This window comes from Eptatretus burgeri, chromosome 1 (genome assembly GCF_056783735.1).
Source record: "Eptatretus burgeri isolate ZD-2024b chromosome 1, Ebu_testis_v1, whole genome shotgun sequence".
NCBI lineage: Eukaryota > Metazoa > Chordata > Myxini > Myxiniformes > Myxinidae > Eptatretus > Eptatretus burgeri.
The window spans coordinates 140,757,360-140,770,072 of NC_140961.1; the positions used below are offsets into that span (position 1 = coordinate 140,757,360).

The window sequence follows — 12,713 nt, forward strand, 5'->3', positions numbered from 1 at the left end:
TGGAGTTGAGGAGAGGAGCGTCGAGCGCAGCAGAGCTTGGAGTCGGGGAGAAGTTCGAGTCCGGTGCAAGGCTGTTGCTCGTCGGAGCGCAGCGGCGGCTGAGGAGAATTGCGGAGGGGACCGGATACCTCGGGTCCGAGGAAAGGAAGACGGCGGTCGGCGACGAGGTCGCAGCGGAGTCGCTTGTCGCGGGACCCGAGCAAGCCAGCTATCCTCTTTCCCCAGAGCATCAACAATTCCCCCCTTTTACTCGGTAGTAGATCTGCATTGTTGCGTTTCTTTTGTAACATCTGCTTTTGGTGCATAATTGTTGTCATTGTATATGTGTGCTTTCCGTGTGCCGCGGAATAAATGTGCCTTATGTTGAACTGTTTTCCCGTTTCGCTTCGTCTTTTCTTTAATTGAATCTCCATCTTGCTTCACGTAAAGGGTTGGTAGTGGGCTTAATACGCCCGATAATTAATCGGAACCGTCGAGGTCGACGTTAACACCGCTCGGTTATCCCGATAGTACGGAACGGGTCGCTTAAGTGGCCCTTGTCCGGAGTCGACCTGCGGCGAGGTGCGATCGCCCGGTCTACCCTCCGAGTGGGTACTTAGGTAGGTCGAATTTGGCGAACAACCCTATCCCACGCGGGGGGCCGATTGGCACGATCGTGGTGAGGCCAAAAGGCCCACCCGTGACTAGTTCCCGGCGTTAGTCCGAGAGGGTCACGACAGAATTGTCCGTCCGGTGGGCGACGTGACGCGATTCGAGTTACGTGGCCGTTCGCACGCCAGCGGGCGCGAATTCGCAACAATATATATGTATATATAAACGTGTCTTGCCAAGTTTTATTTTATTATTTCATGTTTGCACATTGCTTAAACTTCGACATTTTCTACAAAAGCAGCAGAGGCCACAAACGCATGCTCACACAAAGCAATGCCACGGCACAATGGCGCATCGTAAAATGGGATTTGTTGCGTGCTGGTATATGAGAGGGTTAACAAAATAAGCCCCACCCACTGACCTCAACAATGTTTACGCATTCATTAGTAGCGGCACCATTCACTGACCTTTTTGGTCACACCTTGATCAAAATAATCTTCAGAGATATACATCTGTATCATGTCTTATCACGTCACTGAACAACTCCCTCAAACTCTTGTGGAATCGAACTAAACTTCCGGTTTGCACCTACCCATCCCATGTGTAGGACCTAAAGGGGTTTGTTTTGAAAATTTTTGGAAATTTTTTTTTTTTCCCCAACTTAAATCTTCAACTTCAATTGCTCATTAAAATGTAATATAACAAATATTAGAAATCATGCTGTTTGTAACACTATTTTATTCCCCACATTTTCCTTCATGCCTGCTTATTTATCTGACTGCCATGAAATATCTTTCCTGTCTGCCATTTATAATACCTTATAAATTATGCTCACAATATATTAGCATGTTGGACTGAAATGCAAACAAGGAAGGTCACAGGCATACCTGATTCACCACTGATTTCTTCGTGGACTGGCTACTGCGTTGCTGAGCACTGTGACATCACAAAATAAAGGAAATACAAAATAGTTAAGATTTGTTCTGAATAGTTTATATGTCATTATTCAATATTTATGAGTAACTGAACAAACAATCTCAAAATTATGGCAAGAGATCTAAAACACATCTCCAAAGCAACCATAAAGGTGCAAACACCATGGAGAACAAACCAGGAATGGCAGGCTGATCAGCCCATTAATGCCATTTCTAGACTTTCAAAAAAAATTAAACAATCTGATAATGACATGGAAATTCTCAGAGATAAAACTCATTTTTCAGAAATTAAGAATAAACAATTAATATACAAATTAAGCCACCACCTATGGAATGCTTGGCCAGTATCCTCAGCACTTCACCACTGATGCAAACTTCAGATTTGAAATATTCAAAATAATTTACTAAATAACTAGAGAATTCGTAGAACACCATATCCCACACAGTGTTTAAGTTTATAATTCAATTGAAATGAAATAATGATTTTAAAGGTCGTATGAAAAAAAAATTCCAGAAGTTTCGTGTCATGGATGTCGTGTCATATAATCATCATCATCATAATAATAATAATAATAATAATAATAATAGTAATACCATTCCTTTTGTGCCGTAAAGGCACAAAGGGCTGCCGAGGCAGTTTCATTGGCAAGGAGTACAGTCCTGGAAGGGTTGCCACTCAGAAGCAGGTCACTCCAAATGGTTATTACCCCAGTACACTGGTATTCATTTCGTCGACCTCAGAAGGATGACAGGCTGAGTCAACCCCACCTGGTGTTAACTCAACGGTCGACATGGGCTTGAACTCAGGACCTGAAGGTCCAAAGCCAGCCACCTTAACCGCTAAGCCAACACCAGGCTGTAGTGTCTTACACACCACCTTATTTAACATGTCCAAGTACTGCAAAACTGGAAGTTTTTAGAAGCGATAAGGCAATTTGTGTTCTATCGTGTTCAAGTATGAAATTAAATTGAAATTAAAAAAAGATTGTAAAGGTCGTAGAAAAAAATTAATTCCAGAAGTTTACCACCATTGATGCAGTGTCTCTGGCACCACCTTATTTAACATGTTACATTAGTTACTCGTGCCTGTTGTTTGTGTCCTTTATGACATCCTTAAAAATGGTAAGTTGTCTCTGGAATGATCTTCAATTTTGTTTGACTGCCAGACAGGAAAACATGAAAAAAAACAAGAAAGAGCAATCAGAGATTGCAGATCCTCGCCAGAACTTCTTTTGTGTGGCGTTTGTGCACTCGTGTCTTATGTAATCAATGAGACATAATTAGAACTGCCACTTTATACCTGCTGGCAGTGATGGCCGGGTACCAAGACGTCCCACTCTGATGCAACCCCTCTTTGATCGAACACCTAACCCTGACCCATGACGTTTTTCATTATTATTCAATTGAATTTAGAATGGGATTAAAATAAATTCAATTCAAAACCAAATAGAAGAGCAAATAGGTTCAGTCCTGCATTGGAGTCATCAGATGGAACCCACACAAGCAAAAAGCAAAGATGAAGCCATCAGGAGGAACCTGGACAGGATTCACATTTTAGCTGCTGCTCCTGTACCCTAAAACCCATTCAGGAAGTCACGTGAGCCTTTAAAAAAAAAAAAGAAGAAAAAAAAAACCCAGATCAAAAAATTAAATATTTCTGGCTGCCAGACCATGTGTCCGATTAAGTTAAAATTTAAAACATGTATGCCCCATCACGATGAGATCATAATTGTGAAGTTTTATGTTGTTTGATTAAGCGGTTCCAGAGAAAACATTATTTAATATTTTTATTCAATCCAATATGGCTGCAAAATCATGTGACATCAATTATTCCTGAACAAACTTGTACACCGAAGGCTTGGGGAACATTTGTGTGAAGTTTTCCCTCGATCTGTCCAGCTGTTCTGGAGAAGATTTTTTATAGGTTTTTGGGTAAATCCAATATGACTGCCAAACCATGTGACCTATGATGTCATGTGTGTGAACCTTTTGGTCCTCATGGATAGGCGGCTATACGTGTAAAGTTTCACCTCAATCTGTTGAGCCACTTCAGAGAAGAAGATTTTTATAGGTTTTAAAAAAAAGAAAAGAAAACAATATGGCTGCGTGACCAATGCCGTCATCCAAATGTTTTTTTCCCATGGACGATTTTATCCCTAGATTAGCTTCCAAAATTTTCATACTGATCAGATGTAGCGTTCTACGTATGCAATTATGAAGTCATAACGAAGGCACCTCTGACATCATTAACAAAAAAAAAATTACACTCATTCCCCATGAGTACTTGCCATGTGCCAAGTTTCAATTTTTTCCTTGGTGCAGTTTCAGAGATGTACAGAGGTCCAAAGTTTTTCTGTTTTTCCAACATGGCTGCCACACCACGTGACCCATGGCATCATAATTAAAACATTCTACATGAATAGTCACAACTATGGTGAAAGTTGTCTCAATTCAACAAGGGGGTGCGGAGAAAAACACGAGAGTTCTGTGCAGACAAACAAAAACAGACAGACAGAGACAAACAGACCCAAACGCAATACCGTCTCCTTCGGCGAGGGTAATAATCTCACTTCTTTCTGCACATGTGTGATCGGGTTGAATTCAGAGCCAAATTACTGCGAAATTCCAGGTTTGTGTTCCAATTCATGTTCAAAATAGAACATTCAAATGGAAATTGATAAGCGTATGTTCCTATTTTTTAGATTTAGTGGAACACATCTGCGCTTATCTTCCATATGCGCTTATACGTATTCAAAAATCCGTGACATCATTGCAATTTTAATTCTCCATACCTCGGAAACGAGTACTCAATGCACTTTCAGTCCTCGAGCACGGGTCTGTTTAAATTCCACGACAAGTTCGTTTTCCATGTCCGGGTAAACGGCCCGTCTTCCGCTCCCTATCTTCTTCGTACCTTTCTCACTCTAAACAATTATATCTTCATTCTTCACTCGTGTTAAGTCCGAATTTATTACACGTCTGTTACTGGTTCTTACAAGACCTGCAAAACGCGATAATCTCAATGTTCTTTACACGGGTGTGTGATCGACGCCTGGCCAGCGACGGTGGGGATGAGAGCCGGCAATTTGAGGAAGGTAAACTTTTGAGGGCATGAAGAGAGGTGCTACAGATTGGGACAGGATAACAGTGAAGTAATCAGCATCAGATAAATGGGCAACCTTCAAGGAGCAAATGTGAAGCGTATGTAGTAAGATGTGTAAAGTTGTCGGCAGAAAGAGACCAGTGAGGTAAAGCAGTGAGATCAGCACATGATGAAAGTTAGATGGCATGCTTATTAAATAGCTATCTTGGCTTCAATACTTAAACAAGAACAATTAGGGGAAGTACCAGAAATTGAGAGAATCTATCAAGGAGGTGTGCAAAGGCTTTTAGAGGAGTTCTAGGTAAGAGTGTAGGAAGTACAGAAACAGCTAGGAAAGCTAAGAGAAGATAAAGCTCCAGCTGGGGTGAAACAATATGCATCAAAGAATATTGAGGGAGGTGACAAAGCAGATAAGCATGATGTTGGCTGAAATTTTTAACAGCTCAATGGAATCAAGACAGGCACTAGAGGATTGGTGAATCGCAAATTTAAATGTTATTTCAGGAAGGATCCAAAGAGTAATAAAGAGAACCTGTGAGTTTCGGTTCAGTTATGGGACTATGTCGGAGAGGTTAATTAAGGAACAAACGGTGAACCATTCAGATAACTGCAAACCATTTAAAGGCAGTCAGCATGGACTGACAAAAGCGAGGAAATGTTCAACCTTTGGAGTTTTACCAGGTCATTTCTGATTGGGTGGCTGAAAGAAATTCAGTGGATGGAGCATATCTAGACATTCAGAAGGCATTTGAAGAGATACCACATATAAGGTTGTTAACTAAGGTGAGGGCTTTCAGAGGAGCAGGAAGTACACCTAAATAGATCGAAAACTGTGTTATTGATAGGAAATAAAGAGTAGCTGTGAGGGGAAGAAGTTTGGCTGTGAGGTGGAGTAGCTCAAGGATCTGGAAGTGGTAGAACATATCGGGTGGAAGCAGGCAACAGTGCCAGGCAGCTTGCTCTCAGCAAGTCCAATAAGATTTCAGGTTGTATTCTCAGGGAGATAAGTTCTAAATCAAAAGGTAGTGTTCACACTATGTGTATTTAGCGAGTACGTAACCTCAAATATTGTGTACCATTTTGGTTACCACATCCGAGGAAGAAGATATGGGCCATAGAGAGATTTCAGCATTGAGAAGAAAAAGTAAATTTAGGGATAGACCGACTCAGTTACGAGCAGCAATTGAAAGAGAAAGGACCTTTTACATTAGAAAGGAGGTAATTAGGCTCAAAGTATTTCTTGGCCAAACTTTAAATTAAAATAAAAAAATTACATATATATATATATATATATATATATATATATATATATATATATATATATATATATATATATATATATATATATATATATATATATATATATATACACTACCGGTCAAAAGTTTTAGAACACCACCATTTTTCCAGTTTTTACTGAAATTTAAGCAGTTTAATGTTTCAATGTACAATGTAATTAAAGCATAGAACAAATAAGCAATTGCAGATTAAAAAGAAATCATGGAATCGTTTTGTTGAACAAAATTAAATCTAAATTTTTGACTCATCAAAGTAGCCACCTTTTGCAAATATAACAGCCGAACATTCTCGTGGCATTCTTTTGACAATGGAAATCAAATATTGTTCAGAAGGTTCTTCCCAACACTGTTGCAGAAGTTCCCACAAATGTGTTGCACTTGTAGGTTGCTTTGCTTTCACCCTTCTGTCCAGTTCATCCCAAACCAATTTGATGGGGTTTAAGTCTGGAGACTGTGCTGGCCATTCCATGATTTGAAGTCTACCGTCTTGTTCTTTTCTTCTAAGGTAGTTCTGACATAGCCTGGAGGTACGTTTTGGGTCGTTATCTTGCTGAAGGATGAACCCCCTGACCAACTAGGCATAGACCAGAGTGTATTGAATGGCGCTGCAAAATGCTGTGGTAGCACTTTGGTTCAGGGTGCCAGTCACTCTTTGCAAGTCGCAGACTCTGGATCCAGCAAAAGAGCCCCAGATCATCATGCTTCCTCCTCCATGTTTGACAGTTGGTGTCACACACTGAGGAACCATCCTTTCGCCTACTCGACGACGTACAAAAACCCTGCGTGATGAACCGAAGATTTCAAATTTTGATTCATCGGTCCATAAGACCTTCTTCCAGTTTTTAGTAGTCCACTGGTGGTGCTTCATGGGCCAAGCAAGCCTCTTTTTCTTATTTTACCATCTTAGCAATGGCTTTCTTACTGCCACTCGACCTGACAAACCTGCAGCTCGAAGTTTTCTCTTCACAGTTGAAACTGAGACTTCCTTACTTCGACCAGTGTTAAGCTGTGCTTGAAGCTGCTGTCCTGAGAGCCGCCTATCACGCAAGTATCCCTATTAGTATCCATTGTATTCAAGCAATATACTAGCCACAATGCATTGCCTTTGGCTGTTGATCACACGAGGAAGAAAACGGAAAACATTCGTTTCTATTCTTTGCCACTTAAACAGCTGATTGGTGGAACAAATGGTTGCAGAAATTGAGACTCATCTGAATTTCTTAGAGGAATGATAGGAAAGGTCTTTGCTCGGAGCATTTTGAGATGATCGATTTGAAAGAGACTTAAAAAATGAGTTGTTCGGACTTAAACCTATACATTTACTGAAACCACACGCTGTGCCCACAATGTTTAGTTTTTCCAAGCATCCGAGAGCACCGATGGTACAGTGCGCAAAGAGCTGAAAATTGAGATCGGGCATCGGTAAGGTTACGGTTATATCATTGTAAAAAAATTTATTCTTCCACATATCCCTCTGTATTTATATTCCACAATATAAATCTATATATAATGGTGCAAGTGTATGTATACATGTATGTATGTATATCCATTCTTCACCCATTGGTTGGACAGCTGACCTGATGTCACCCACAATTCTAACCAGAAATTATTAACCTAAAGGGCCCAAAGGACCCAAAAGAGCCCCCCACCCTCAACGAGGCCCCAAATGATGCCGAGGACCCAAACGACCCTGAAGACCCCAAAGACGCAAAGCCCCAAAGATCCAAAAGACCCCAAGGACCCTGAAGACCTAAAATACCCAAAAGACCCAGAGGACACAAAAGACTCCGGGGACCCCGAACACCCAAAATACCCAGAGGACCCAAAAGACCCAGGGGATCCAAATGACCCGAGGACACAAAAGACACAACAGGACTATCATAGAACCAGGGAAATTCTGCATCGTGTAAAATGTGACTTCAGGTCCATAAATACCCCCCCCCACCCCCCGACACCCAAACATAATCCCACGTCCTTAACCTCCTTCCCAACTCTGACCTCCCTCTACCCACCCGACCACCACACCCAAACTCTGTGTTCCCCTCCTCCTTTCTTCAAATCCTCAAACTCCCTCCCAACCCAATGTCCGCAGCTCCCACGCCCGCACCCCGCCAAAGCCTCAAACCACTTGATCACAGCTCTGTCCCCTCTCTGCCCTCCCTCCCCCAAGCCAACTCTGTCATACCCACCCACTTTCTTCTTCAAGCCCTCAACTGCCGCAAACCCCAAGTACTCAATCCCCCTTCCAACCCCAAGTCCTCAATTCCCACCTCCTTCCCAACGTCTCAATCTCCCTCTTCCAACTCCATGCACCCTCACCCCCAATTCTCTGTCCTGTCCTCCCTATTTCTTCCTATTCTTAACAACGTTACACAAATATACACAGGGAACTTTGGCGGATGAGAAAGCCATTCAGCCTATCATGCCTGCGTTGTTCCTGTTCCCGTTTGTTAAGAACAATCTTAAAAGAAAATAGAGATGGAACGTTAAAATCACAATCACTTCCCCCTTTCTTCTATTATCCTTACTATAATTCACAGGACCATTGTTTGTTTGTCGCGCTACTACTCCGACAGTTCTGGCCCGATTCCATCCAGACTTGCTGCATAGGATCAGCATGACCCAAATTAATTTAAGGGGGTGTTTTCATCGTTGCTGGTGGTCTTGGGGGGGGGCGGGGGGTGAGGGAGAGGAACGCAAGTTCTCCAATGTAAATGTGTATTGTGTAGCGCCGCCTCGAGGTGGAGGAGGGTATTACAAGTCTCTACCATTTACAGTACAGTATTCCTGTCCCGTTTTCCAGTGCAGTGAGGTGTTTTTAATGATAAGCAGTAGGTATGTTTTTGATTCATGCACATAACTTCATGGGTTTTGTGTTTGTTTGTTTTTTTGCTTACGCAGAGCTGTCAGTTGCCCTTCCATCACCCAAATAAAGGTATGCATCAGAAGAACATTTTGCATGCTTGAAACAAGATCACCCATAAGTCAAGTACTCTGCTGGTATTTACAATACGATAGCAACCATTTGATTTTGTGGGAACAAAGATTGGATCGTTAATGTATTTGCTCGGTCTTGAGGGGGAAAAAAAATCTGAAGATCAGAGCCAGTATGTATACTGTACATCACGGAAATTGAGAGGCAAATAATCCGGTATCAATCTTTATCCGTGTCAAATCCTCCAAAATATTTAGCGGGCATACATTTGACTCATCTGTTCAGTATGGGGTTTTTTTTTTCCTGAGGTCCAAGAGTCCTGGCATCATTCACAACTACAGCCACTTCAAAAAAATCCTTGTGCAAACAGTCTGGAATGCTCTCTTCTCGGTAATGCAACTTTCATCATTAGACTGGTTTCAGTGCAATCACGGCGGAAACTTCACGACAGCAAATATACTCCACCTCGCTCGCCACTACGACACACCACCTGCATGCACACCAACTAGTCAGAGCATTTTCAGTTCTTGCACCTGAACTCAGGCTTTAAATCGCTCGACTACGAGCTGTCATCAATAAAGCCATGAACAACTTTCCTCCTGGGTTCAAATGAATAAGTTCGTACCGCATTCATCGCAAGTTTGGTCTTCATAAACGAAAAATAGTACGATAAACCGTGCTCGATAACTCTGGTTTCTGTTTCGAAGCTTAGGATGATCATCAGATTGGGGGTCGTGCTGATTGGTCAGAACTCGAGCAAAATTCGACATAATGTGATTTGGCACGTCACTGCAATGTAGATGCAAGATAATATGCCCATTCCTTTTAAAGTGTGCAACATTACTGTGCCTCACATTAATAGCACAACTATATTGGCATCTCCCGTGATGAGGCAGATGGACAAAGCCTATTGTTCTTGCATCTCACACAGGATGTTCGCCTCTCCCTCAGTCTTGCTCCCTCTGCTTTCTTAGCTCTCTGACTCTCCCCAGTTCTTCCATCACACTTACATTCTTCCAATAGCCCCTCTCAAGGTTCTCTTTACTACTGCAATTGTGTTGAACTGTGTCTACCCTGCACATCAGGGAAAAGGGAAGTCTCACCTGCATTCTTGTCTTGTTGTATGAGTGCGATCTGTGGTGCCTAGTGGGTTATGTTTTGCGTTTTATTTCTCTTTCTTGTGTACAAGTTTGCACATTCCCATTCTCCTCCGTCTTTTGACTCGCTTGGTTTGTTCTGTTTATGACAGCATCTTGTTGACCCTCTTCCCTGGACTTTGGTTTTCAAATAAACCCTTTAAAACGTACCAAAACATGTTTCAGCCATCTGCTTTTCATGTGTGTCCTCAATTTTCGCTCATTTGGGCGACCTTGGGAAACGGTAGAGTAACACTGAACACAGTGCCATAAAAGACCATTTGGACCATCTCTCTGTATTCTGAGAAATTCTGTATTCATGGGTACTCAGACGTGTCTATACTCTCTCACGTCCCCAACAACCACCACCTATCTGAATTTTGGTCTGATCCTTCATCTCCCACCAACTACATCTACATAAAAGACTATGAAATAAAGCAAGTTTCAATTCACAAAAATAAAAAACAGGAAATAAAAATATTTGAAAATGAACTTTGTTAAAACCCTCAGTCATTATTTTAAACATTATGGACAGCTAAATGTCAGCTTTGTCATAACCATGGCATCTTTGCAGATGTGAAAATAAAAGGTGAACTTTTTTCGCATTATGTTTTTAAAGTGAGGTCCAACGTGATGGCTGTGCATTAAACAAAAAAATATATTCGAACAACGAAAAATGATGACCAAAAGATAAGAACCATTCCTCTTTCCACCGACAAGCTCAGAAAAAAAGAAGTGAAAATTGCACAATTAAGTGCATGTCCCCATCTGGTGTCACACACGTGTATTACATAGAAATGGCAAATTTCATTTTGTTTTGGATGTGTATCGAGGATCAGTACAAGCAAAAGCAGCCTCTGAGCTTCATGGTGATGCAGAGTAAAGTGAAGAGCCTCTACGATGACTTGGTAGCGATGGAAGGGGAGGAGGGTTCTTCAAGCGAAGGGTTTTTCAGGCCAGTCATGGATGGTTTGAGAAGTTTCTTAACCGCAACAACTTGTAAAATATCCGCATGACTGCCAAGGTAGCAAGCACAGACACGTGTGCGACAGAGGACTTCCCTTGCATCCTCAAGCAAAATGAACAAAGGGATGGCTATGACGCAAGGCAGATGTTTCACCCTGACGAGTCAAGCCAATTTTGGTAGAACATAGCAGAACATACATCACTAAGGAAGAGAGGCAAGCAATGGGATTCAAGGCTGCGAATCAGCAAGTGACTGTGTTGTTCGCCGACAATGCTTCTGTGGACCATAGAATGAAACCCCTGGTTATCCATATGTTATCCATACAGGCATTCAAGGGCTACACCAAGAACCAGTTGTCCGTCCTCTGGAGGTCCCCCTCTTTCAAGAGTAGCTAAGCATGTTTGCTATCCCTATATGGAGGGAGCATTGTGCCAAGCACAATCTTGATTGTGCTTGTGCTTGATTGTGCTGACCCGGGAAGGTTACTCCGTGGTTTCCCTCCTATCATGAAAGATTGGGGGTCCCGAAGGCTTTGCCCTAATCCCGTCATCCGGTGAGCTGCCCTGTGAAGGGCAGCAGCACAGGAGGTACTCCCAAGGAGTGGGTTTTCAGATTTTTAAAAATGCTTTCAGAATGTTTTGCGGGATGAATTGATTAACGTTGACGGAGTGTAAATCCTGCCATCAACCTCCTAATAAAATGTAACCCAACTGCAGGAGGATGACCACAGTCACAGTTGGGCACTAGATATGGATGGCCGTTTGCTCACAAGGAGCTTCTCCACCGTTGGACAGGTTTTGTTCTTCATCCTGCTGGGTGTCCATATCATACACCCTTCTCACCAAGAAACTTGGTGTGGGTGAGGGTTTAGTCGCTCACAACTCGACCATGGAACAGGTTAGTACAGGTTTACATGGTACCTGTATAGCAAGTCACAGACCTAATCAAACCTGACCTCCATGCACACCAATGGAACTGTGACTTACCAACGGAAGTGTTTGCATGCATATCAACAGAACTCCAACGGAGTGCATGAGTGAAAATTGGGTGTTTGGGTTCATTGAAACACTCCTTTTGAAGATAATTAATATCCATATTTAATTATATCCTTTATCAGGTGCATCCTTGGACACCTCACTCTCGATGGGGTATTAAGGCATCCTTGATTTCCTCGCTGCGGACTTAATTTGCCATTTTTTTCAGCCTGCTCAACAATGCCTTGAGTTGGAATAGACCACAATGGTTTATTAACTTTAAAGCGCTCAAAATGTTTGTTTTTTCCCCCACTTTCCTCACTCATATTGATTGCCTGATCTTCATAACAACAAATCACTGTGTAGGTGTTATAGTTTGCTAAGTGTTATAGTTTTCAAATTAGAAGCTTGGAGCGATTTCACACATTATATGATGCGATTTTCAACGATCTACTCTCACAGACTGATTCAAGTATATCATAGAAATATAATTTGGGTTTCAAAGGTCAGATCACACGGGTTAAATAACTCAAAATCTGGAGTGAAATCTGAAAATGCTTAGAAATCGGTGATGTTTAAGTTTTTGCAATTACCAATCAGCTTGCTATTGCTTGCCAAGCCAGCCGTTCCTTATCAATCATTAAATTGGAGTGCTTGCTTGAGTGCTTAAGCCACTTGCCAAATGCCCTACAGTCGAAAGAGGTACAGTTTGTGTCCCGATCAGGATGTACAATTGGGGAGATTTGTTATTTTATATGAACCAGGTGTGCCTTA

At 42.0% G+C, this 12,713-nt stretch overlaps 1 protein-coding gene across 6 annotated transcripts in view; it reads right to left on the reverse strand.

The window, feature by feature from the left end:
- LOC147035631 (dynamin-1-like) overlaps positions 1 to 12,713 on the reverse strand; it is a 200,182-nt gene that overhangs the window by 86,978 nt on the left and 100,491 nt on the right. For all 6 annotated transcript variants that reach the window (XM_085845574.1, XM_085845532.1, XM_085845547.1 and 3 more), the window contains exon 13: positions 1,479 to 1,527. In XM_085845574.1, the coding sequence (XP_085701700.1) occupies positions 1,479 to 1,527 (49 nt within the window). The remainder of the gene's footprint in view (positions 1 to 1,478; positions 1,528 to 12,713) is intronic.